The sequence below is a fragment of the Melopsittacus undulatus genome, chromosome 4 (assembly GCF_012275295.1).
Source record: "Melopsittacus undulatus isolate bMelUnd1 chromosome 4, bMelUnd1.mat.Z, whole genome shotgun sequence".
Taxonomy (NCBI): domain Eukaryota; kingdom Metazoa; phylum Chordata; class Aves; order Psittaciformes; family Psittaculidae; genus Melopsittacus; species Melopsittacus undulatus.
Window position 1 is genome coordinate 15,405,273 of NC_047530.1, and position 25,502 is coordinate 15,430,774.

The 25,502-nt window shown below is 45.7% G+C and overlaps 1 protein-coding gene across 3 annotated transcripts in view; it reads left to right on the top strand.

The window, feature by feature from the left end:
* The window catches only part of TXNDC16 (thioredoxin domain containing 16), a 61,962-nt gene that overhangs the window by 3,461 nt on the left and 32,999 nt on the right, over positions 1–25,502 (top strand). For all 3 annotated transcript variants that reach the window (XR_004080978.2, XM_031051790.2, XM_031051791.2), the window contains exons 2-15: positions 3,521–3,724; positions 4,622–4,704; positions 5,827–5,900; positions 6,542–6,616; positions 6,947–7,068; positions 7,558–7,648; positions 9,476–9,632; positions 10,947–11,113; positions 12,303–12,363; positions 13,717–13,855; positions 14,659–14,805; positions 15,270–15,329; positions 21,255–21,423; positions 21,869–22,005. Coding sequence is in view for 2 of the 3 variants with exons in the window: in XM_031051790.2 (XP_030907650.2) it covers positions 3,547–3,724; positions 4,622–4,704; positions 5,827–5,900; positions 6,542–6,616; positions 6,947–7,068; positions 7,558–7,648; positions 9,476–9,632; positions 10,947–11,113; positions 12,303–12,363; positions 13,717–13,855; positions 14,659–14,805; positions 15,270–15,329; positions 21,255–21,423; positions 21,869–22,005 (1,660 nt within the window). In the remaining variant the exon portion in view is untranslated. The remainder of the gene's footprint in view (positions 1–3,520; positions 3,725–4,621; positions 4,705–5,826; positions 5,901–6,541; positions 6,617–6,946; positions 7,069–7,557; positions 7,649–9,475; positions 9,633–10,946; positions 11,114–12,302; positions 12,364–13,716; positions 13,856–14,658; positions 14,806–15,269; positions 15,330–21,254; positions 21,424–21,868; positions 22,006–25,502) is intronic.

Below are 25,502 nucleotides of genomic sequence, written 5' to 3' on the forward strand. Positions count from 1 at the left end.
GGTAATCCTGCAAGTGGCTGCAGTAAAGGGTTCTTTCTGTTACCAGCCCAATGGTGTTAATTTTCCCTTTATGGAAATGAGGTGACAGAGGAAGTGACCTAAAAGCTGAATATTGGAGCGTGTATTGTTGGGGCACAGCGGGAAGCTGCTGGGCAGGATGGAGTAATGAGAGGTGAGAGAACATGAGCAGGGAAGGGATGAGTACACATTTTTGTGTGAAAGGTGAGCAAAGCATGGGGAGGAGCGGGGCTGAGTGTGGTGGAACAGAGTGAGGAGTCCTGGTGGGTAGACAATGCTGACTGTGGGAGAGGTGCAAAGAGAGGAGTGACAATGTCACAGCATTTGGATACAGGAGAAAGTGGGGCTTTGCTTCTCCAGCCTCTCCCCAGGCAGATCAGGTAAAATTCCCCATATAATTCCATGAAGTCTTTGAGGCATTGGGGGCTGCTTCTCTTGTTTCATTGACAGTAACCTTTCCCATTTGACTCGGGCTGGTTCCCGCATACCAGCATTGAATTTATTTTTCCATCCATGCTGTAGCCAAGTTTAATAAATTATTAGTCATTTATTAGCCATTTAATAAACAGCCCCCCCACGCCCTAGTCTTTGTCCCCGCTGTAAGCCAGAGGAAAAGATGGGAGGGCAAAGGACCAGAAATGCCCGGTACTTCCCAAAGCTGGAAAGGAGAGAATGAAGATGAGATGAAAAGAAAAAAATAAATCATGGCTTTCTCAGCTCTGTCTTTGCTCCTTTGTGCTGTTCAGATCTGATCCAAACATCTCACCTACATGAGGGGGAGCCTGTGAAGGCTGAGCATGCCTGGTTGTCATTGACACAAGCAGCAAGGCAAGAGGGATTTTGCCTGCTTGTTTTTTAGCATTTGAGTTTGGGCTCATCACAGAGCAGTGATAGTAAGCTGACAGCATCTGACAGGGTGTTGGATGAAATGACAATCCATGGACACAGGGGTGTTTGTTAACAGAAAGAGCTGCAGCTCATGATGCAAAGCAAACCACTTATACATGGCTTCAATTCCGCCTTTGTTGACCAGGGACCAGCCATGCTGCAGCACACCCAGCAGCAAAGACCAATAGCTGAAGAGCAGGCTGCAAAGGAGCAAGGGAAATGAAGTGAGAAGAAGATGCACTACTCATCCCATAGTGGTTGTCCACATGAAGCTTTCCTGAGTTCCTTAATCTGAGCAAAAAAGTTAAACAGTCATGGCAGGGAGGGCTGCTGGTGAACCCCAGCAGCAGACTTAGACACTTGGTCTTTCCTTGGCTCACAAATTTCCTTGGCTTTTTTCCTAACAAGCTCCAGGTGGAAAACCAGCATGGAAGGGACTGCCCTGCAGCCCTGTATGGGTTATGAGGTTCGCTCCCATGTCAGAATAACAAAAGGCTGGACGGAGCAAGGTATGACAAGCTGTCATGTTAAGGAGATCTTTACTCCAGTAAGGGGGAAAATTTCACCCCCTCATCTGTAAGTGACAGGTTTGTTACTGTTCCAGAAAAGATGAGACCCTGGAGCTGGCTTAACCTGTCAGAGTCCTCTGCAGGTGCTCCACTGGCCAGCACACTATATTGGAGGGTGATTCAACATTCCTAGTGGGGATTTACAGTAAGAGATTCACCCACTGAGTTAAGACTTTTAAGTCAATTTTAAAGACAATTTTTAAGTTTCTGGAAACACACAGAAAATACATGAGAATTTTTGTTATAATTTTATGAGGGCTTAAGGTTTGAAGATTGCATTGACATTATAACATACTAACTGTGAGAATAAGCATGAAAATGTATATAAACGTATATAAAGCCAATTAAAAAGCAGTCATTAAATGCGCAAGTATAGCTCTTACCCAGTAGGTAACCCTGTGGGGGGAGAAGACAGGTTCAGCCCGCTGACCAATCCCACCAGTTACAATGGAGTCTTGCCTAATTTTTCTCCTCTTAATTTTGTGTATTTGTATGATTTAATTCAAATTAGTAACTTCCTGCAATCCTTCCACCATTTACTAATTGATGAGGTAGTTTGCATAAGGCTCCATAACCAATTGCCTCACTATACACACTCAGGGAAGTGTTGGGGGTCTTTTGACCTGTGGGCGTGATTTTTAGTATTATAATGAGAGTATAATGAGGATAGTTCATCAAAAGGACACCTTAATCATGTTTTGCTGACTCCTGAAACCACATTTTGACAATTGTCCAGGTTGTAGCAGACTTCCAAGGACAGTCTTTCCTGATTAGAGGTTTGTTAGTCTTGTTTTTCTCAGTCCTGTTTTCTTCAGTTCTGTTTTTCTTAGTCCACCTACACAAGGCCAAAGCTTCTCTGGCTTCAGTTCTCATCATAAACCATTCTTATTTCTTGGGTCTCCTGACCCTTTAAGAGACCCTTATGTCTGTCCAAGCTTTTTCATAGTAATGCAAGTTTCAATTTCTCAACTGTATACCTATGGAGCTTTAACTAAATGTGGCTATGGCCTTTTAACCTTATATTGCTATGGAGTTTTGAGTATGTACCTATGGAGCTGGAGTGGGTCTAGTTATACATGCTTTGTTAATAATTGGTATGAAATTCTCTTGCTTTACAATAGAAGTATAGCTTCCTTGTTGGTCAGCTGCAAGGTGGTTTATCAGTACATGGTGTCTTTAATTCCCACACCTGCAAGGGAGTATAGCAGAGCCTGGCCACGGGGCCTTCCCTCCTCTCCACTCTCCATTAAGTTTTTTTCAGCATATGCCAAGGTCGCATGGTTGCCTGGGCAACTGTCACTGGGTAGATTCTGTGCATATCGACTGCATTCCATCCTGGAAATAGCAGCTGCATTTTACCCTAAAATTGCCTTAATATCATAACATAACTTTGAGGATCTGTGGGTGGAGGGATGGTCTTTAATTTCTCACATAATTTCACACAAGCCCAAGGAGTTTGCACAAATCCCTCTCCCATTTGATGTAGCTGAAACCTCAAGCAGCAGAGAGCTGGGGCAGGCACTGGGGAAGGCTCTTCCATCTCCCCACATCATTTGGCATCATTTGAAGTGAGCAGTGTGACCTGTCCTTTTGTGAACACCTCTTTCAGTTGCATTTAGAATGCCAGTGGCATCCTCAAAGCTTTTTAGCAAGAATTGAGACTGTTTGGGTGGGGTTTCTTTCATGTGATGCTGTCACTGTTTTCTGCCTGTACATGTAATTTCTGTTTGATTCAAAAGAAGAAAAAATGAGGGAAGAAAACCAGCCCTAAACTGAAATCACTGAGGGTCCGTGCACTTACAAATGCCATTCAGAGGAAAAAGAATGGCCTCTGCTGTCATCTTTACAGTTTGGATCACCTGCTGTTCTAGTCACTAATTCATTATATCCTTGAGATGATTGTGTCACATCTAGAAATTCCAGTCACGCTGCACTTAACTGAACAGACAGATGCTCATATATGTTTGTGTCCATATGTAGAATAGATATGGTTTTGTGTGTGTATATACATAATATTTGTTTGTTTGTTTATTTCTTTTTCTCAGTTATCACTCTCCCGTGCCTGTAGCTGATGACAGCCATGTCAGCTCAAAAGGACAGATTGGTTTCTTCCTTCTCTTTCCTGCTCTTTTGTGCTTCGTCTATCCCAATGCATGGAAGTGCGAGGGTGCTGCAGGAGCTGAGCCCCCAGCGGTATTTCAGTACCTTGCAAGCCGGCAGAGCATCCCTAGCTTATTTCAGCCATAATGGTATGTATTTAACAGTATACATTTATATCAGCCTGGGTTTCCAGCAAAGGCCTTTGTGAGGGTGTGTGAGTGGAACAGTGAAGAGACAATTCTTGAGATTTTTAAACCTGAAGTGATTTTGAAGAGCTCATCAAGCTCAGCTGGCAAACCTGTGTTTGCACAGCTCCAAGTGCTCCTGACAGGCAGAGACCTCTTGGGGTGGGATCTTTCCTGGATATGTCCCCAGGCACTCTCTTTCAAACCCCTTCATGACTTTTCTGGAGGTACCTTGGAAGAGAAACCCAGCCTTCTAAGGAGTTGTCCCCTGAAAGGGAACAGGTTTCTCTTCCATGGTACCTCCCAGGGAAAGGAGGATTCCATGCATGCAGGGAAACAAGTGCTGTCAAGAATTAGAAGATCCTTGGCCTTGCCTTTCTTTTCCTGCTCCTTTATGACCTCCGGATATGGTTTCCCAGAGACATCATTGTGGGCTGAAACACTGACACAGCTCCTATGCCAGCGCTGAGAGACTGCAGGTATTCATGTTGTTATCTGTAATTAGTTTTGTTTCAATAAATACCTAGAGCAGGACCATGTTGAGTCAAGCAGTGTCTCAGTGCACGGCAGGAGGATGTTATTGAGTCTGAGGACTTGAAGCCCAGCACAATACTCGTCTGACAGAACCATTCCCAGTCCCTCTGTCTCTCCCAGCCATACCCCTGCAGACATCTCTGCTGGAAGGGTGCCACAGCTCCCTGTTTGCTCTGCTCAGGTCTGCTCTGATGTCCCAGGGATTTTTGTATGGGGACCTTAGCATGCTGTTACCATGACAAAGCACAGACAGTGCTTGCCCTGAAGGTACTCTCATCTGTCCCACCTGTAAGGGGAGATTGAAAATGGAGTTTTTTTGTGTTTCAGTTTCACCTGGTGCTGGGCCCTTCTTGGAGCAGATTGAGAACTCAGCAGAGGCTCTCCAGGACTATGGCATTTCAGTGGTGAAGGTAAATGGAGATGAGGGGAAGGACAGGCAATTTCTGGAGATTATTTCTGCAGGGCTTCCTGTGGGGTGGACAGAGCCACCTTCAGGGCTGACTCCACAAGAAAGCAGACCAGGGCATCCCATTTTGTCACTCACCTTGGCCTAACCTCAGCTGCTTGTGAGCTGCATCGCACCTTCTGCCTGCTGGCCATAGGCAGGTTCCTGTGTCCCAGAGAGGCTTGATGTTGTGCCTGTGTCTCTAAAGCCCGCAAAGCAGGGGACTGTCAGTGCTGTAGGTCAGGCAGGGGCAGTCCTGTGCTGCTCCCAGCCTCCCAGTTCAGTCTCAGTAGATGAACCTGTGGACTTTGAATTGCATTCCTGGCTTTAGGGGCCATTTTTCCTGCAGATTGGTGTTTTTTTCATGGCCACCCCACATAACAGGCTTAGCTGGCTGGAATAATCTGGCCTCTCAGCAGCTGCATGGGGCATATGGAATTGCCTGGTCATTGCTGTGTACCCATGGGCATGGCACAAGGAAGAGTATGATCCCCAGTGTGCTGCATAGGAGAACATCAGCCTGCTTGTCTCACTCTGTTGGGACTTGCCCAATTCCTTCCAAAGCTCCCTCCTGCCAGCTCAAACTGCAGCGAATGATGGAATGCCCATGGTATGGGGGGGGTGGAACTAGATGATCTTAAGGTCTTTGCCAACCCTAACTATTCTATGATTCTATGGATGGGGCAGTTCACTTCTTTTCAATTCAGTGCAATATATGTTTCATATAAAGGGTTTTTTATCTGAAGCTTTGTGCAGATTTAGGTGAGGGAATTACAAATTCAGGCAAGTGTAATTAGATTATAAGAAGTGCATATATGTATATGTGAGCAATCTGTCATTTCGAGTATATTGGGCAGATCATAATATCTCCTGATCCTGTGTGACCCAAATCAAGGCAGGCTGAGCTGGAGAACTGAAATGCAAACTCCAATACCTGTCTCTGAACTCAATTTTATTGTATTTTCTCTCCTAGTAGGTTTGGAAAGGCTGTATTTACCCTCCTGAGTGGAAAAAAAAAAACTGTAGTGCTGTGTGTTTGTCGTCATTTGTGGAGCTGAGTGTCTAATTACATGCTTTCAATTTCTAGGTTAATTGTCCCAAAGAGGATGTCTCAAGATACTGTGGAAAGGAAAATACATTAAGGAATGCTTACCTGTTCAGGTGAGGGGGCTTCCCGGGCACCACAGTGTGACTGCTTTCCAGTGCAAGTGTTTGAAGGAAATACTCTTGATTATCAGAGATGTCTGTAGAGGAGGAGAGGAGCCATAAAGACAGCGGTGACATCAACTTTCTGGTGGCCTCCAACCACGAGGTCCTCCACAGTTACACTCAAGCCGCTAGGTTTTGAGTCTAGTCCTGGAAAGAAACACTCCTTGTTGCTCTTTCTGTCTGTATAGTTAGCTCGTCTGCCCTCAGTGTGAAGGGTTAGCTCTTGGTTTCCATGGGTTGTCAGCTGGACACTTCATAAATCAGCTCAGTTCTCACTGACCATTGTACATGACCCACAGGGACTTTTCCTCTGCTGGTGGGGGTCTGCGGGGTGGTGCTTGGTATACAGAGACCTTCTGTCAGTCTGTGCTTCTCATCAAGAGGCCCCAGAAGCTGAGTGAAACAGCAGTGACAGAGGTGACAGCTAAACCAGCCTAATCCTACTAAATCCTCAAATTCAACCCTGACGTTTTCTTTCCAGCCACCCCTGCCAGCAAACACCTGAAAGCATTCAGTAGAGTGAAAATCATATTAGTACATGTAGCTGATCTTTCATAGTTGCTTTGGTGATGCTCCTTTTTTCCCCTCCATAGAGGTAACATGCTGATCAGAGAGTTCCCCATGGATTCCTTGTTTGACGTGGACTCCATTGTTGCTAACGTTTTGTTGTAAGTACAGGCCAGATGCATCCCTATGAAGTCTTTTACTTTACATTTTCACTTGTTGATAAGAAGTTTTGCATAAATACAAGCCCCATGTATTTCAGAGGTGGCTCTCAGCCAAGCAGAAAGCTGCTTGTCCCTTTGGTATGGTTTGACCTTGTTAAAACTTTGCCCTTGAGATGACTCACCAGCACACATCTGGGCAACTATATTTGGCTGTGAATCTTCAGTCTGCCAGCAAGAAGCTGGAATTTTACCTTGTTTTCCCCATCACAGTTACTTGGCTGCAAATTTGCTCTTAAAATAGTTGCTAATGAGTTTTTTCTGATTCCTCAGTGCCCTGCTCTTTAATGAAGTTAAATACGTTGAAACACTGGCAGATCTTCAGAATTTTGAAAATGCCTTGAAAGGGAAGGCAAATATGGTCTTTGCCTATGTACCAGCTACTGGGACAGCAGGTATTAACACTGATTTTTTTGCCTTTACTCTCCTTACAGAGTATTTTTTACTAAGGTGTAAGGGAGCTGGGTTTCTGAACCAAAATCCTGAAAATAGAGCATCAAGGAAACCTGAAAGGGCCACCCAGACACAAGTTCTCCACCTCTGTATGTCTTGCTGTGTTTCCAAAGAGATCAGTTGCACCAGGAAGGTTTTGCTGGGAGCATAAGCTTTCAGATATGGGCTTGAGAGGAAAAGGCAGCCAGCAGTTGCTGTCTTGAAAAATAAATAAACCCATAGGCAGATTCACGTACACCATCTGTGTTTGCTGGGGATCAGCAACTGGGTCCAGCTCCAGTTACTCAGTTACCTGTATACTGTGTCTTCAGACAGCTATGGCTTTTTATGGAGTTTCTGAAAGCCTGGGCATTGGTACTTACAAGTGGGAAGGATGGAGATGGAGATCTGGAGGGAGCTGAGATGAGATCATCTTGCCTTTGTCTTTCCAGAGCACAGAGCCGTGATGGAGGCAGCTTTTGTCTATGGGACTGTCCACCAGTTTGTTCTGACAACTGAGGCAACACTGTTGAAAGACAGTAGGTATGTCCAGACACACCCTTCAGGTAGAGCTGCTCTACTCTTAGTTTCTCAGATTCCCAGGTCAAATCTGGTTACTGGGATGTTATTCTGGGGGTGTGCAGTCAGATCTGTTTTGCTTTTCCAAAACCAGCTGCTGCCTGTGTTCCTTTATTTGGACTAGCCATGCCATTTGTGACTGTCCATTGAATGGGATTTTATAGAAGAGCCAACTCTCTCCTTTCCATGGTCAAACCTCATGTTTTTCGGGAGGGCTGATACATATAGCCTTCTGCTTTGATGATCAAATCTGGCCAGCTGAGAAGGGTAAAAACTGATGCAGTGGGTTGGAGCAAAGCCCCCCCAGTTCTATACTTTGCCTCTGCGGTGGCCATGGGTGTTTTGCAAGGCATATAAGGAAATCACAGAATCAATAAATGGATTGTGTTGGAAGGGGTCTTAAAGCTCATCCAGTTCCAACCCCACTGCCACAGGCAGGGACACCTTCCACCAAACCAGGTTGCTCAAAGCCCTGTCCAACCTGGCCTTGAACACTGCCAGGGATGGAGCAGCCACAGCTTCTTTGCGCAACCTGTGCCAGAGCTTCACTACCCTCAAAGCAGAGTTTCTTGCTAATATCTAATCTAAGTCTGCCCTCTTTCATTGTGGATGAAATGGATGAGTATTGTCTACAGCCTCCCATGTTCTGTCACTGAGGTTTCAGGACTCTTAGAGATGGGAGCCGAACCTGTATTATGGTGTTAACAGCCACCAGAGTTTTTTAAACACATTTTTACTTTTTATCTCAGCAACTTTTGGCAGCAGAGAGTTCTGCAGCTGCATGAGACACTGCTCATGTATTCAGGAATTCCCACCTGATGTCTTCACTGGATCTAGCCAGCTTGGGCCATCCACTTCCCATGTGGGACCTGCATTGAAAGGGCAGATCCTTCAATGCAGTGTGCTTCTGATGTGACATACTGCAGTCAGGAAACTGAGAGGGAGGAAGGTGGAAATATCACATAGCGTGTGATATCTTCAGCAAAGCATTTATATAGCAATTTGCCTGCTCTCATAGGTGACACCAAGGCAGGCACCGAAGCGGTCCTCCCCTGCGCTGCTATCCTGTCCTTGCAGGATCATCAGGGACAGCATTTTGTAGCTGCCACTAGATGGCACGCTTGTCATTTGGACAGGAATTCATTTAATTCTTGAAGCAAAGAGGACACCAGCAGGCCATCTCTGCTGATGACATGGTGGTAGCTTCACCAGTCTGAATAGCTTTCAGACAACCGGGGCAGCAGGCTTTGAGATCTTAATACGGCAGTTTGCTCTTCCATAGGAAGACCAAAAATCCCTTTATGAAGAAGCTGATCCTAGTTTTAGAGGTGGGGAATGTGTGCCGTAGGAAAAGGAATGTGACTTCCTAAAGTTAACCCACAGACCAACACCAGAATATTCCCTATGTGTCATTAGTGAGGAAAAGGACATGAGAAAAATGTGTAGATTTCAGTTGTACTACTCCTGCCAGGGCCTCCCTTGCAGTGGCATGAGAAAAGCTTGATTTGTGTCTGTCTCAAGCTGAGCCAACTGTTCTGGGATTGGGATCATTTACACCTGATGAGCCAGGGTCTTCAGTAGATGTTCATCACAGTTATGAAAGGCATCTGGACACAGTTGTACCTGTCAGTAGTAGGGCTCTTGAAGAGGTCCCACAAGCCTGCCAAACCCTAACTTGAGGATCATCTGCCCTCTAAAACATGGCAGCAAACATGGTCATTCTGTCAGAGGATTTTAAAACCCTGTGGTTGGATGCCTAGCTCAGCATTGATTTTGCTTTTTCTCTCACAGCACGGATGAGCCTGATGTGTCATCAGCCTCGCTGGTGTTCTGCCACTGCCAGCAGGCAACAGACCTGGTGCAGCCCTGCAGGAGGACAGCCATGGAGCAAGCTCTGACAATGCTCAACATCCACAGGCACCTCAAGCTCATGGGGGCTCCTCTGGTGGTATGACTGGGAAAGAGGAGCCACTTGGGCTGTGGGCATGAGGGAAGACGTGAAGATGAGGGAGCTGTGAGCAGAGGGCAAGGCTGAGCATGAGAATCTGCCAATTTTCCATGAAGTTAGTTGCAAAGCTCCCATGTTGGGTTAAAGCAAGGAGCATGGGGCTGGCTAGGGCCAACACTCCATTACACTGCTCAGCTTGCTTGGATCTTTCCAGAGAGCCCTGGCACCAATGTGTGCTCCTCTAGTTGTCTGTAAGCACCATGAGTGGGAATGGGGTGGAGGTGCCTTGGGCTCTGCTGGAATGGCATGGAACAGAACAGAATAAAATAGAATATTTCAGTTGGAAGGGACCTAAAATGATGATCTAGTACCACTGCCTCACCACTTCAGCATGTTGTTTAGGGTATTGTGCAGATGTCTCTTAAATACTGACAGTCTTGGTGCATTGACCACTTCTCTAGGAAGTTTGTTCCAGTTTTTGACCACCCTCTTGGTAAAGAAATGCTTTTAATGTCCACTCTAAACCACCCTGGGTGCAGCTTTGAACTCTTCCCACATGTTCTGTCTCTGGATACAAGAAAGAAGAGATCAGCACCTCCCTCTTCACATCCCCTTCTCAGGAAGCTGTAGAGAGCAATGAGGTCACCCCTCAGCCTCCTTCTCTCCAAACTAGACAAGCCCAAAGTCCTTAGTCACTCTTCTAGGCTCCCCACAGGATGCTCAGCACCCTGGGGAGTTCTATATCAGTCACTCATGCTTTGCTCAGCACAAGAGCTGTCTCCTATTTCCGTTGGGCAGTGAACTTCAGCAGGCCTTCAGTTCCCACTGTGACATCTTTGCCAAAACATCCAAAAGGAAGGATAGGTGAGCTGGGAAGTGCCTTTTTTTAGGCAGCCTCCTGGCTAGGCCCAAGGAGAGAAGGTACTTCATGAAGCAGCATGTCCAAGGCAGGAAGGGAGAGGGTGCCAACTCTTGCATGTTGTGGCTGGGGTTTTCAGACTGCCTCAGGGAATGGATGCCAGGTAAATAAAAAATAATGGAGGTTTGACATCTGGAATTGCTAAGTCACAAAGAACATGCATAATAAAACCCAGGTTTTTAACAGGGAGGGTCATGACAAGTTGTAACAGTTTAACCAGGGTTGTGTGGGTTCTGCTGTGATGGATATTCTAGAATCAGGGTTGAAGGCATTTTCTCAAGAGTCTGATTTCTGTGGTTGGGGAACATATGGTGGCTTGGGCTTCGCAGAAGAAGAGCTAAGGTGCCTTCATTGGTGTGGAGATGTGCTGCAGTGTAACCATATCTATTCTCCAGACAGAGACTGCTGAGGACCCAGAGAAGGTTTCTACCGTTCACTTACAGCTTGGGCTACCACTTGTGTTCATTCTCAGCCAGAAAGAGACCTACGAGGCTGACAGGAGGACAGCAGAGTTTGTGGCCTGGCAGCTCCTGGGGAAAGCAGGAGTTGCCCTTTTGTCCAGGTATTTGCTCTCAGGTGTTTTGGGGATCTCCTTGCTTATTGTGGTGTTTCAGAGCTTGGTTACCCCACTACCAGGGTGATAGTCAGTTATTCACATTTGGATGAGAGGCAGTAAAACTAGATGTACTGAGTTTGCATGATTTGTGATAGAGTTGCTTGGTGGGCATCTGGTCCCCAGGCGTGGTCAGCCCACCACACTAGGCTATATGCTGCAAGAAAATGTCACGTTTAAGGAGTGGTCCAGAGTCAGATTAATTTGGTTTCAGACTGGCTTGAAGCGTAAAAACGTTTGAGTCTCTTGCTGATTTAGAAGTGGAGAACAATCAGACTAAGAGAGATTTTGGAAAAGAAACTTAGCAGTGATGGAAGGCTTCTATTTTGCCCTCAAATTAAGTGCAAAAGGAGATCCAGTAAAGAAGGTGGACTGTGAGTGCTGGGTGCTGGGATGCAATGAGTGTCTCCACTCAGCGATGCCTCCTCAGTCAATAAGGGCTGTCAGAGTTGAACCAGTACATGTATATTTCCTGTCCTTCTGGGGAGTAAGCTTGTGGCTAGCCTTGGGGCAGCAGTGCTGTGCGGGGCTGGGTTCCTCTGTGGTTGGTCACCAGTTACTTATTTCTGCTCCGTGGGCTCAGGAGCAGCCTGCACACACAAGATTAGCTTGTCTGCAAATGCTTCCATGGTGTCTTGCCAAAGGAAGCATGCAGTCCCTGAAGGCATGGTTGCACAGCCTTTGGATCTGTCTCCTGGCAGCTGTGCAAATGGGAAGAGATGGAGGAAGGATGGGTGTGGGCTCTCTTATTGCAGCTTTCTCCCACAGTGGTACCCTCCCTGTATGGAGGCATTTCTTGGCTGCATTTATGCATGAGCTGATGTCCACCAGCAGAGCATCTGCACCAGGATGTGGTCACCAGTTTGTGAGCAAAGACCCAAATCACAGAAAGGGAATCCAAGCTCCTTGTGAAATAGGCATGTTATGCAGCACAGTCCCACCAGAAGATCACTTGGAGTCTGTTTCTCCACCACTGACATTGATTCTGGGTTCCTGCAAGTTCTTGGGGCAGCCTGAAAGCATGACTCTGTGAGGATGTGATGCCGCTGAGGAAGGTGGGCTTGCCAGCAAGGCAGGCTGAGCGGAGGGGGTGACCTTGCATGTCACACCATCTAATATTCACTTTGTACTTTGGAAGGGACCTTTTAGGTTTGAATGTTCTGCGCCGGTCAAACATTGCGCTCAAGATGCCAGATAAGGTCAGATGCTGGATTTCTTTACTGTACAGCTCCTATTTCCCTGTTTGGGAATGGTGCTTTTGGGAGGTGCTGGGGTGTTGCTCAGCTCCGTTGTTACTCGACAGCCTTCCCAGAAGCTTAAGGGGAAGTGTCTTTCCCTAGATGCACACATGTACTTGGAATAGCCTGAGTCTGGTACTGCAGAGCAGTTGTGCCTGCTGGTAAGGATAAAATACTGAGTTTACTTTGGTCTCAAAACATAGGGTGACATCTCCATTACACCTTAAGGCAACACAAGTTTGTGAACTACCTAATATAGTAGTCCAAGTGCAAATTCCTTTAGACTTCTAAAGGGTCTTGCCCCTTTAGCAAAGGCATTCAAGAGATGGGAGAGGAAATGCATGAAACTGAGTGCAAACAACCAGACATCTGTGCTGAACTGATGTAACTGAATGCCCCTGGCAGTGATCTGGGAAAAGGGCAGGGTGTAAGCTAAATGAGGTTGATCAAGATGAGCTAAAGTCTGGAGGGACCTGACCCAGCTTGTGAGGCGAGATGGAATTTGGTGCTGACAAATGCCAGGGAGCACACATTGCCCCAGATTACCTGAACTGTCACACATGTGATTGCAAAGATACAGGATCAGACCTGAACCTGAGCATTCCCCGAGGGCTTCCCATGCCCTGGTGAGAGATGTGCATGTTGTGTTTCTTCTCTTAGAGCCAATGGGAGGTGCCAGCAGTTTGTCATTTCTCTCAGTTCAGTACAAAATTGATTTTCTCTGAAGTGCCTTTTGCTGAGACTGTGCCAGAACTGATTTTAAGCTGACAAGGTCTCATTTCTGAGAAATACATTTTGCTGTTTTCTTGCCATGGTTGTCAGCCCTTGTACACTTGGGAGCACTCTTCTTTGTTTTGCTCCATGAGATAAAGGATTTTTTGTGCCAGTTTTCCAGGCTGTGATGGGCTGCTCTGACCCAGCCTGACTCCTCTAGAGTGGGGACAGCTGAGTGGGCCCTGTATGTCCCTGCTCTCCTTCACTGTTTGGCCCCTGGGCTTTTTCTTGCAGAAGTAGACATAAGTTTGGAGGTGGAGTGAGTGTTCACTTTCACCTCTTCAGGCACAGGATCCCACATAGCCACGAGCACTTCCTTGCAAGGAAACATCAGTCTAGAGTGAGAAAAACTCATGCACAGGTGAAATTGGGCAAAAGAATCACACCCCAGGTCCATCCCTGCTTGGCAGCTTTAGGAATCTGTAAATACCCTCAAAAAAGGAGTTGGGTGATGGTGCCCACCAGCCTTGAGTTTGTTATGTGGACAGATTAGGCAGAGGGTGATGTTTTGCTCCCACTGATTTATTCTATTTTCCTTAGGGAGTGCCGATCAAATACTTGCTCTTGGAAGACACTGATGAAGTTATAACCCTGGTGAAAGATAAGAACAAGGTCAAACAAATCCAGGAGGATGAGGGGGAAGAGGAAGATGAGGATGAAAAAGAGAGTAACAATCAAGGTGTGCACCAAACAATGAAAAGCTGATTGTCATCAGATAGGACATGCATCAGCATCTGCTACAGATGTGCAAGAATATGTTAAAGCATTAGAGAACACTTTTGCAAATCTATGGCAAACCATCACAGTCACATCATGGTTGTACAAGTGGCTCTTTCATTCTCTGCAGATGACTGGACTTTTGTGGCAGACAGGCATAATTTTTAGAGGAAACACCAGGGAGGAAAATCAGCAGTTGTTAGAGGAACAGTTGCAGAAGTGCTGCATGAGGGGACAGGGGTGCTTCTGCTTGAATACATTCAGCTTTAGAGGCGTGAGGGGTTTAAAGTGCACCCAGCACTGTCTTCTTTCCAAGCATCAGAAGAGCCTCAGAATTATCAGTCCCTTTAGAAAGGTTTGAGACATGTTTTTTGTAAGCTGTTCCAGGCTTGCCTTCCCAGGGAGAAAACATTGGCCCCTGCAGCATGTCCTTGAAAATGCATTGTTTTCCATTGAAAAATAGTTTTGTTCTAGAAAAAAAAGTGGCACAGGATGCTAGAGGAGCCAACATGCTGGAAGAATAGTATTCAAATCACAAGGCATAACTGGTGTGAGATGGCATGAGTATCTTTTGATGAGTTTGTACTTGTGTTGTGCTTCCACTCCCCCATATGAGACAGTTACTTACCCCTGCCGACAGTCACCATGTCACTGCTGAAAAGGGCTGGCTTAGGAAAACACGGGGCTTGGGTGGCACCGGGGGCTGTAGTTACCTCTGCCTTGCACATGTACCTGTGTTCATGTACAGCTGTGGGTCCCTTGCAGACATTCAGGATGATGAGGTGGTGGAAGCAGTTTCCAGGGACAAGAAGCGAGAGCTGCCCCTGGAGCAGATTCGTGTCCTGACAGAGGAAACCTTCCGTTCTGCTCTCTTGGAGACTGCCCTGACAGTGGTGCTGTTTTATGCCAGCTGTGAGTATGAGGTGTGGTCTGGTGTCCTTTCTCTGAGCTTGCACTGCTCACTGTGCTTTCCATACTGGTAATTCTGTAGGCAAGTTTAAATGATAAGTGCTGCATCCAGCCCCATAGGCCTCCTGTTGAGCAATCAGATTAAATCAGTCTTCTCACTGACTGATAATGTGTGAAGACAGTATCTCTCAGTATAGAAGTTACCAATGTTCATAGGTTTTTAACCTTCATTTTACAGGGACCAAATGTAGGACAAGAGGGGATATTGTGGTATCATGGGATAGCCTAAATAACCTGCTTGCTGTGTGCTGTGCAGAAGCATAAAATCCAATTTTCCTTATTTCTCTGAAGTCTTTCAGAGCTTGAAGCACCTTGAGATGCAGAGAATTGTAATGTGACATTGTCAGAGAGCAAGGGGCTGGTCTGTCACCTGTATGTACTTCTGAGCTGTGTCTCCTGTGTTTCAGGGGAGTCAGTGTCCCTGGCAGTGCTGAGGTCTTACACAGAGGTGGCTGCTCACCTGGAAGGTAAGGTGCCACAGGTCTGAGTGCTTTACAGCCTACTACCCTAGTAGTAGGAACCAGAAGACTGAAAGGATATTGATGATATCTCTGTCCCTCACCCAGAATATACTAATTTTTTCCTCTCAGACTCTTAAAGAAGGCATATCCACATCAGGTTGCTTTAGAAGAGTCCTTTTCTTACTTAGAAATCTTTGTGGTTCATTGTGCCTCTAGAAAGTCATGGGACTGGGAATGCAGCCTTCTGCAGTCACCTTATATTGTTGGTGTGAACTGGTACACACTAGCTGCCCAGCTGCCTTGCAGCTGAGATGGTGATCTTGGTGGGCACAGTGACAGCGTGATGGCTGATGGTAGTGGTGGTGATGATAATGATGTTGCTGGGCACAGTGACAGTGTGATGAAGGATGGTGATGCTGATGTGTCACCTGTGTGATGAATGCCGGAGCATGGGGAGGAACAGGGCAGAGCACCTGTGGCCTGTACAAGGGAAGAGACTACATGGTGCACAGTAAATCAGTGTGCTGGGTGGCAGATCAGACCTTCTGTCCTTGGAAGTACTTGATCTGAAAAGGAGCAGTAACTGGCCCCAGTTTTGGTGGAAAGTGTGACAGACTGGTGTGTACAGGCCCAGATCCACTGAGGCAGGATGGTGTCAGAGGAAGAATTTATAATGATGGTGCCTTCAGGGCATGGAAACTGCCTTATTTACATGGCAATTCTCATAGGCAGCCACAGAACTCCATAAATAACACGTAATGGTGAGAATCAGCAACACTTAAAGACAGCACACATCAAGTAGCCTGGTAGTAAAGCCAGGAGGGAGTGATCCTTCAGGAGCCTCTGGGCAGTTTCTGAGCAGTGTAAGTCTCAGTTCAGCTTCATTCAAGTTTTCAGCCCCATCCCTCTCTATGGTTAATGGGGTGAGGTGGGTTCTTCTGCTCATTCATTGTCCTTACATGGGCTAAAATCTCTTCCAGAGGTGCCTCTTTTTTCCCCTGGCTCCAGGGGACATTGAGGTGGCTTCATCCCAGACTCATTGCAGCACAGTGGGGAAGTCATATGGATCTGGGTGAGAGCTGTTTAGGCACCCCTGTAGGTGGCTGGTGATTTCTATTTGTTTATCTTCATTAAACTCATTTCTCCTAGTGATGGCACTCCCTGGGAACCTGGCACCATGTCCTGCAGGGTTCAGGCAGGGCTGGGGCTGAGCTCTCAGCAGTGGGGACATGTATAGAGCCTGCAGAGGACCCAGACAGCTTTCTGGGAAGCAGATGCAATAGGAGTTGTTTGCAAGAATCCATCCTGGAAACACTGCAGCCAGTGCTGTGATTTGGATGAAAGTGGTTCTGCATTCATAGTTCTGCATGAAGGGAAGGTCACCAGGAGCTTTGATCTGGACTGAAATCCAAGGAATAAACAGGAAAGCTTGGGGAGGGTGATTGTTGTTAGAGATGTGACAATTGTTGATGGTTTGCGGTTTCTTTTAGACTCTTCAGCAATCAGACCAGCTAGAGGAGCAACCTGGGAGAGTCAGTAAATGAAACCCTGTTTCTTCCTGAGCAAGTGGTCAAACCTCAGCTGATTCTGCACAGCCAGTCTTTCACCATGTGTTTTTTTTAATAATTTGATAACAATCTCAGTGCATGGAAGCAGCCACAGGCAGATTCTCAACAGAGATTATGAACTGATTGGGGTCAGGGCTTTCCCTCTGTCGTCAGTACCCACAGAAGAATCCCAGGCCAGATGTGACCTGTAGAATGACTCCAGTCTGCTTTCTGGACTGTGGCCTTGGACAGGGTGGAGAACAACTGCATTGGTGGGTCTGGAGATCCTTAGTCTCTGCTGCTGAGGGAGCCTGAGTTGCAGGCTGGTTTCCAGGGAAACTAGAAGAACTAAAAGGCTGGGGGTCCCTGGGCTCTCAGTTAGGGCAAGGATGAAGGAAGTTAGGGCACTGCAAGGTCCAGAAGGAAGATCTTGAGCTATGCAGGACTGAGAATAAAACATGGGATCTGACTGGAATCTCAGCTCCCCTAGAAGTGCTTGTATTCCTCTCTGCTCTCTGGAGTGGAGTATTCTTCCTAAGGGGCTGAGAAGCCAAGACCAACTATCTGAGGCATGGATCACCCATTCTAGAGGCACATTTTGAGTTGCAGAACCAGGTGCCACTTTTGATGCCAATTCTGCATGCAAAGTGGCACTGAGGATAAGCCGTATGAGATCAAGCGCAATAGAACAGAGGAGGTTGAAGACTGGAATGACTCCATGACTCATCCAGGAACAGATGTTAAACAGATCATCACAAAATTAAGTTTATAGCCCAAGTTTTTCCTTTTGTTGAGAGATTCAGTGTAGCAAGAGAAAAAGCATCTCTGTCTTGCTGAACTGAGCCATTCTCTGCTCTTGCTGCAAGAGCATGCTGTCCTCAGTGCTGCTGGGGCTAACTGCTGCAGCTATTGTTTTCTCTTACAAGATGTGAATTTTTGGAAGCAGCAACCCTGTGACAAGAAAGCAGGATGTGAAGGTGAGACAGTGCTGAGCATTTCTTAGCATTCATTTTTGCAAAAGAGAGGAAACCAATATCTGAGAAAAAGCAGTAATGATGAAAGCCAGCTCTGCTTCCCTCTCCTGTGCTTGTGGAGTCTTTCTGACCAATGGCTTCCAAAGACTGGGGTCTGAAGCTGTAGTTCACAGGCATGAAAATGTGTGATTTAGCAATGCGTATTCATGGAAGCTAAATTTGAAGTAAGGATTTAGGAGTCCATTGTATGGTGCTCTCTGAGTAGTTGTTTCCCATTCCATATTGGATTCCTGCTCTTGAAGTGCAGCATTTCATACTTATTTCTCTTTCATGCTGTAGCCTTTGGACCAGCTCCTTAAGAGAGCTGTTTTTAAAGTCAGCCCTGCCCTCAAAAGGATTAGAAGTTTAAGGGTTTCTTGTCTTTTCTTGTTCCCTCTAGCACTGATGATTTGTCTTGTTCTGGGTTCATAAGCCCCTAGGACAGAGGTTTTCACCGTTGGTGGTTTTAGTAGCACCTGAATGTACAGAGCAGTAGGATTTTGTGTTCCTCTTTCACCTTTCTTCCCATCCAATAATGACCCCAGGGCTGAACAGTCTGTTGCTGAGTAACTCAACTGCTGAAACTGCTGCTCATTCAGTAATTAATAATATGGTGCAGACTGGGATGGAGAGCCATCGTCTTGTACAAAGTGTTCCTCAGGCCAGATGGGGCTCCTTTGGAACACTTTTGGTACATAATCCCCTGAGGTTGTATACAAATACTGACACTCATATTTGAGGGGCCTTAGAGCAGCCTTGCAACTCAATTTTAACTGGACATCAAAGCCATATTTCCATGTGTCGTGGTTTAAACCAAGTCCACACACAGCCATGTCATTATTTTTCAGAGTTGGGCAGCACACAAGATTATATGTTAAGAAATGAGGAGAACCAGCTATACTGGATCAGTGGTGTGAAATAAATCCAGGGGCTTTCAATTTGAGATGTTATTTCAGAGCCTGGAGAATGAAACAAACCATTTCTGCTCTCATGGAGTGTTTTGACAGCTCCTGACTGAGTGGAATTGCAGACCCTTAACTCCATGCTGCTGCTTGCTTTGTCTGTACATGAGTTTGACACAAGGCAGAACAGCAGCAAACTCCTCACGTGAACTGCAAAGCAGAGCTTAAAATGAGGGTTGCAGAAAATGGTCCAGTGGGATGACAAGGACATACAGATAGGGGATAGGAACACATGCCAAGCTCATCTCTGCCTTCATTCTTCTCTGTGGAGATGCGCTGCCCATCCCTGGCAGGCATGTTTCTTACCTGTGATTTAAACCCTTCCACAGCTTCTCTGCCAAAAAGCCTGAGCTGTGCTTAGTTCTCAGGAGCTTGTTTCAGTCTCAGGGCAAAACTCCCTGCCTGGGAATGGGTTGTTGCTTGTCCTTGCCCAGCTGGCAACAGTGAGTCAGTCATCTTAGTGTCACTTCCAGAGCAGACTTTACATATTGATAGATTTTATTGTTTCTTTCCAATCAAAAGAAGTGCAGTTCTTTGGGTTTTTCCTCAGGAGGTAGGTCTTCCAAATTTCTTCAGGGTCTCTCACATCTGCTTAAGCCTTTCTAAAAGCATGTTTCCCAGCCTGACTTGCTGGCCTCTACAGAGGTCTCACTGGCACAGAAGAGCATCATTTTCCTCCCATGTCTTGTAGATGTTGAGAGTTCATCCCAGAATGAGCTTTGCCCTCTTCTGCAACACTGATGATATCTGTGCATCCTGCTTCTCATTACAGAACACTGCTGTTGTTACATTTTGCTCTTGAAATTACTTTCTGCCCCTCTGGGCTTGGGATCATTTGCAGTGTGTGTGTTTTATTCCAGCAGCCAGGCCTGTAATGAAAATAGTGATCAGAATCAAACCTGAGACGGACAGAGAACAAAGCTTGGCTGTTTTGTTCTGCTGTACTCTTGAGAAATCCTCATCACCTGCCCTTACCCTTGTTTCTGAAGGACACTTCACGATGGTCTACCTCCATGTGTGTACTTGTTTGTCGAGGTTTCATCTCATCTTTCCCATGCAACTGTTGAATCCTGTTCAAACAAATATAGGGAAGGCTTGAAGATTTCTGAGATACAGCATTCCTGCAGTGGGTATGGATGTTATGGCCTGAGGACTGTACACAGCCCTGCTGTCCTTGGTCAAACCTACAGATAGGTAGGAGGCAGATTAGGTGAGGCCGGCCACCAAGGTAGCTGGTGAAGCTGGTGATGGTTCACCTGCCAGCTTAGCACAGGCTCAGCCATGGAGCAGCAGCAGCGTGTGCTGGTCTTTGCCCAGGCTGCAGATGAAAGAAGGGCTGATAAGGACATGCTGGTGTATCTTGGGCTCATAGAAAGCACACAGAGAACCCCCCTTCATTTGTTTCACTGCTCGCAAATCCCTTGAGATAATCACTTCGATGAGACCCATAAAAAGCTTATTTTGTACTTTTCTCAGGAACTAAAGTTGGACTGGCTGCTCTGTAATTCCCAAGTGCTCTTCCTCTCCCTTACTTGTGAGACCCCTTATGGTCTTAAAGGTACATGCTAGTGTTTTGGAGATGAGGACCTGGTACGGGTAGGATAGGGTGAATGCCATCAGACTGTCAGCCTGTACTACATCTAGCTTGCTTACATCATCTTTAATGGTTCCTTGTGTATTTGGCTTCATGCTTTAAATAGAACAGATACTTTTCAATACTGGGCACCTTAATAAGTGAAAAGCCTTGAATGCATCAGCCTCCTCCATGCCAGCTTTATCTTCCATTTTTCCTGTAAGTGAGTGCCTGCATGGTTTCTTTGTCTTGGCGTTATTCCTAAATATTTCCAGTACCTTTTCTTGCTGCCTTTTATGCTTCTGGACAATTGCCTTAGGATTCACGGTATCTGTTTGAATAACCAGCCAGATGTGAACGTCTCTGGAAATTTGTTTCTGAGAAGTGCAACCTACCACTTTCTTGAGTTTATTCTCTCCCTGATCTGTTGTTTGAATCAATCAAACTGGGGTATTTAATACATTCACAGGCTGGAAATAGCTACTTTTATGCTCAAAACTGTAAGGCATATCCATGAGTGGTTTCAAGAGGTAGAAAGCCTGTACTCAAAGGGATTGTATATTCTGAGCTGGATTTTGACATTCTGCCCACACAAAGCAGTGTGGTGTAGGAATGGTGCAGTAGTTTCTCAATGGTAGCCCACCTGCACTTGCTCTGTGTGCTAGGATCCAGCTCGATAGGATGCATATAGGAGTTCTGGCAGTATTAATACAAATATATATGATAATATTCAAAGAAACTAACAAAAAGCACTTTTTTCAACTATTTCTTTTTCTTTCCCTTTTTTAAATTATTATTTTTTAATATTATTTAAACTTATTTGTTTTCCACTCTAGGAACTCAGGGGGTTTTACTTTCTCGGGTAAACTGCTGGGACTGGCCTGGCATTTGCACAGAAGAGAATGTCACTCAATTTCCTACCATTAAGATTTACAAGAAGGGAGAGAGATCAGTGATATACGATGGCATGTGGGGAACCAGAGAACTGACCAGTTTCATCATGCTGTAAGTGTCTGTTAATGAGTCTCAACATAGTAAGACTGGCACATCTGCTAGATGATGTTCTGCATACTTCACCGCCTGTGTAATGGAAATCTTTTTTGGAAAAATAATGTCAGATCTAATTGTAGACCTGCTTTGGAAATGAGCTTAATAACTTTTTGTGCTTTTCAGTGTCAGGGAATAGCTGTTCTTGGATGGAATGGGAATCCCAGAGATCTGAGGGCAACCAGTTTGACGCAGGGCTCTTTCTCTTTTCCCTTAACAAGCTCCAGTGCCTTTCTGAGACTAGGCATTGATTTCCTTCCAAAGCGACTGATTTTTGTCTCCAATGAGGCATAACGATCATCATGTTGCGTTGGGGCATTGTTGGATTGAGGTTGCCCTTTTGTCTCTGCATTCTAAAAAGGAAGAAGGCTGCAGCCCATGTTGTTTCTCTGCCCTTCTGCAGGAGCCGAGTTTCCTGCCCTCTGAAGCTTGCGACAATTGATGAAGCAGAAGGATATTTAAGAGGCGAGTTTCCATCTGAGCTGTCATCCTATCACCACACTTCACTTCTAGGAGTTTTTAGGACAGCCACAAGTGAAGGTTAGTGTGGTATTTGTGGATTAAGCACTCAGCTTCATTCCTGATGGGAGAGGGGTAGTTCCAGGTGCTTGGAAGTTCCTCTGGGCTCATTTTCTGACCTTTATCTGAAAGAGTATTTACAGATGTCCCATCTGAACTTACCAAGCCACAGTTTGTATTTTTTGTTCCTGTTGTATCTCCTGTGCCTTGCTGTTAGGATTTTGGATCTGTCCTCCTTATGAGCCCCCTTCAAAGTAGTTGTAGGCTGCCATTAAACCCCCTTTCAGCCTCTGACTGAACAAGCCCATATCCATCAGCCTCTTCTTGCAGTCCGTGTGCAATATCTCACAGCATATTCCTTCTTAAAGAAAGCCTTTTTCAGTATGGGATTGATAGTTACCTTGCTGACTCCTCCTCCTGCAAATGTGGTTAGTCTCAGTCTTTGCAACCAATACACAATCCAAAACCTTTTTCTTAAAAGAACCCCAACCAAACAAAGGAGCAATAAGATAAAATACAAATTTCTTGCATCAGAAAGAATGTAATATGCATAACTTGATGCAATACACTTGTGGACTTTGAAGGAGGTGGGCACAGCCCCCAGAGTGGTGGACATCAGCTAGAAATGGTAAGCAGGTTTGCTGGAAGGAGTGTTTTGAATGTCTTTGAATTTGTCTCACTTCGTAGTCTTAGTCAGTATAGTCCTGCCTAGTGGCTGAAACTTGGAGCAGTCATGCTCTCCCAGCTGTGCCTGCTGCACAGGATGCTGCTAGTCACTCAGATGCTGCTCCAGTGTCATTTGTTGTATGCCATAGCTGTGGTCCAACATCTAGTCGATTTCCATAACCTTTCTGAAAGTCAAGGAAATAGACCCAAGGGCTACGGTGATTTTTCATGTGACAATTGTATATCTTAACAAGGGAGAGGAAATAAAGTCAATTTGGAAAGGGAACATCATGTCATGCTTCAGTGAAATCCACAGGGGAGAACTAGGACCTTCCAACCTCATGGTCTCTCAGTTACCAGCTACCCCTGGGAGTTGCTGCATTAAAAAAAGGAGAATTTCCCAATCTTTCTCAAGATCAAAATTTCAGACTATTTTTCATTTGAATTTCTACTGTGTCTGTAAACTTTGGTTAAATGCACAAAATAAAATATCTGGAACCAATCAGAAAATACTGGAGCTGTGTTCAAGGAGGCTGCTGACAACTGATATGCCTGCCTGCTTCTGGAGGGTCTAAATCTGTTAAATATAGCAGAAGATCTTACTGATCTCAGAAAAATCTTTAGTCCATTTCTGCCTGGGTTTCATCAGCTGAACTCCAAAATCTTCCCTCTATTCCACATATTCCACTCTGCAAGAATGGAGCCTGGATTAGCTCAATGGTAGAACCTTGGATGGTGAAATGGGTTCATGGAAGCAACCTGTCTGGATCTGGCTGGATGTGTGAGCTGAGGCTCTTTCTTCTATATATGTTGTTCATTTCCTTCCATGCAAACCAGGGTCTTGGAGGTTTCCAGACACCTCTGTGTGGAGCCCACAAGATTGCCTCTTCCCTCAGGGTGCACGCAGTCTGCAATCTGGAATGGCATCCGCAGTCTGAGATAACAGCCACAGATGCCAAGGGAGATGAAATCTCTAATGCTTTCCCTGCCCGTAACCTGTGGGGTGTTCAAGCATCATGCAGAATGACCTGAGGGAGCAGAAACCTGGAGCCAGCTGTTCTGGCACCAAATGCAGGCCAGAGTCTGGGAAACCACATTGCTGCTCTTACAGCCTGCAGACTTCTCTGGAATTTCCAATGATTTTCTCACAGCAAGAATTCCTGCTCTAACCTGAACCAGCAACAGGCCATGTCATTGCCATTTCTAGTTAACTGAAACAGAGCAATAAGATGTCCAGTTAAATAAAGCCCTGGGTTTTTTCCAACACTTAGTATCAGATAACTATGTTGGGAAGCTGCTTCTTCAGTAGGTCTGAGCTAAAAGAGGCTTGTTGGAAAAATCGTAATGAAAATTTATTACAAAGAGGTGGATGGTATTATCAGGGCAACAAATGCGCATTTTCCTGTAAACTTGAAGAATTTATAGGAGATCAAGTTATTTGCTATGCAAAAACTGGCAGTGTACTTTGAAGTAAGACTGTCCTGAACCATGCAGCAAATGCTTTAAAATACACCAGTGGTCTGCAAAGCTCTGGTACCATTGTAGGGCTTGCCAGCATCCGTGTAAACCAAGTGAAGAGGGCATGCAAAGATGCTACAGGTACTGCTGGAGAGCATGGGATCATGAGATGCATTCTGCTAGAGGGATAAGGGCTGATGCTCAGATCCTGTCTCCAGAAACTGTACAGAAGCTGTAGACCCTTCCACACCTGGCAGTTCTATTCATTCTTGTTCCCAAATCCTGCAGTGAAGCTGGGCTTACGCAATTCAGTGTCATGGAAGGCAGCTGGGATTCCAGCTCGAGGTGTGTGGTGCAGCATATGATCAAGCCCCGTGGGAAATTAAGAGTGGTCTCAGGGGACTGATTTTCTAAGAAATATTTAAATAGCTTCTTTAGAAGTGCTTTGTGTCTCTCAGTGGAGCTGTGTGGACTTCTGGGGGGGGTGTTTCCTGCGCTGCTGTGAGCTGTTGAGAAATAAAGGCCAGTATGTGGCACAGGTCTGGCACAGTACCCAAAATACAGAAAAATGTGGAAGTGTGATGGGGGGAAGATCTCATCAGGAATGACCCCAATGAAAGGAATATATCTGGGCTCTGCTGAAGGTTGTCCTGATGTAGGGGAGAATTCCTAGTGCCAGTGCTGTTCCAAGGCATAACTTCAACATGAGGTTGTGCCTCAAATGAGGGTTTAAGTTAAATACCTGGAGAAGGGCTCTTCTCTGGAAGTTTGGATGTGAGCCTGCTCTTTCTGGGTCCTTCAGTGCCTTATGACACAGGGTGGGCTGATGGTCTCCCATGGGCCTTTCACCGGTACTTGGGGGTTTATTGATGAAGGTCTTGGTGAACCTTATCAGCCAGTCCTTTGGGTTGCTTTTCTTTCAGCATTGAAAAGTCAAATATCCAAAACCCAGAGAGCTGGAAACCAGCATCAGACCTACTCAACAGTGGTTTCACCATATCAAAATGAACCAGCCAAGCTGTGTCATATGTGTATTGTTTTCTACAATGTTCTATGGGCCACTCCTTTAAGGATCTAAGCTTCCATCTGGAAAGGAAAACAGTGTAAATGAAAATTTGTGGTCCCTGTGGTTCCAGGGATACACAATGGAAAATACAGCTTTGAGTGTAGGTGTAAGCAGAAGGCAAAGAACCAAAAAGTGACCAGTTGTGAGCCAGCCTCAGTCTACTGAGGTCTGAGTCACCGGTCCCAAGAGCTTGGGCTGGACAATTGTGATATGACAGTCAACATTATGGGAAACAGAAAATAGTATCTGAATGACATCTTACTTAAGTTATAAAGCAACATACATCATGGCTGTATCTGAGAACCTAACCTTAATTCTTGGGTTACAT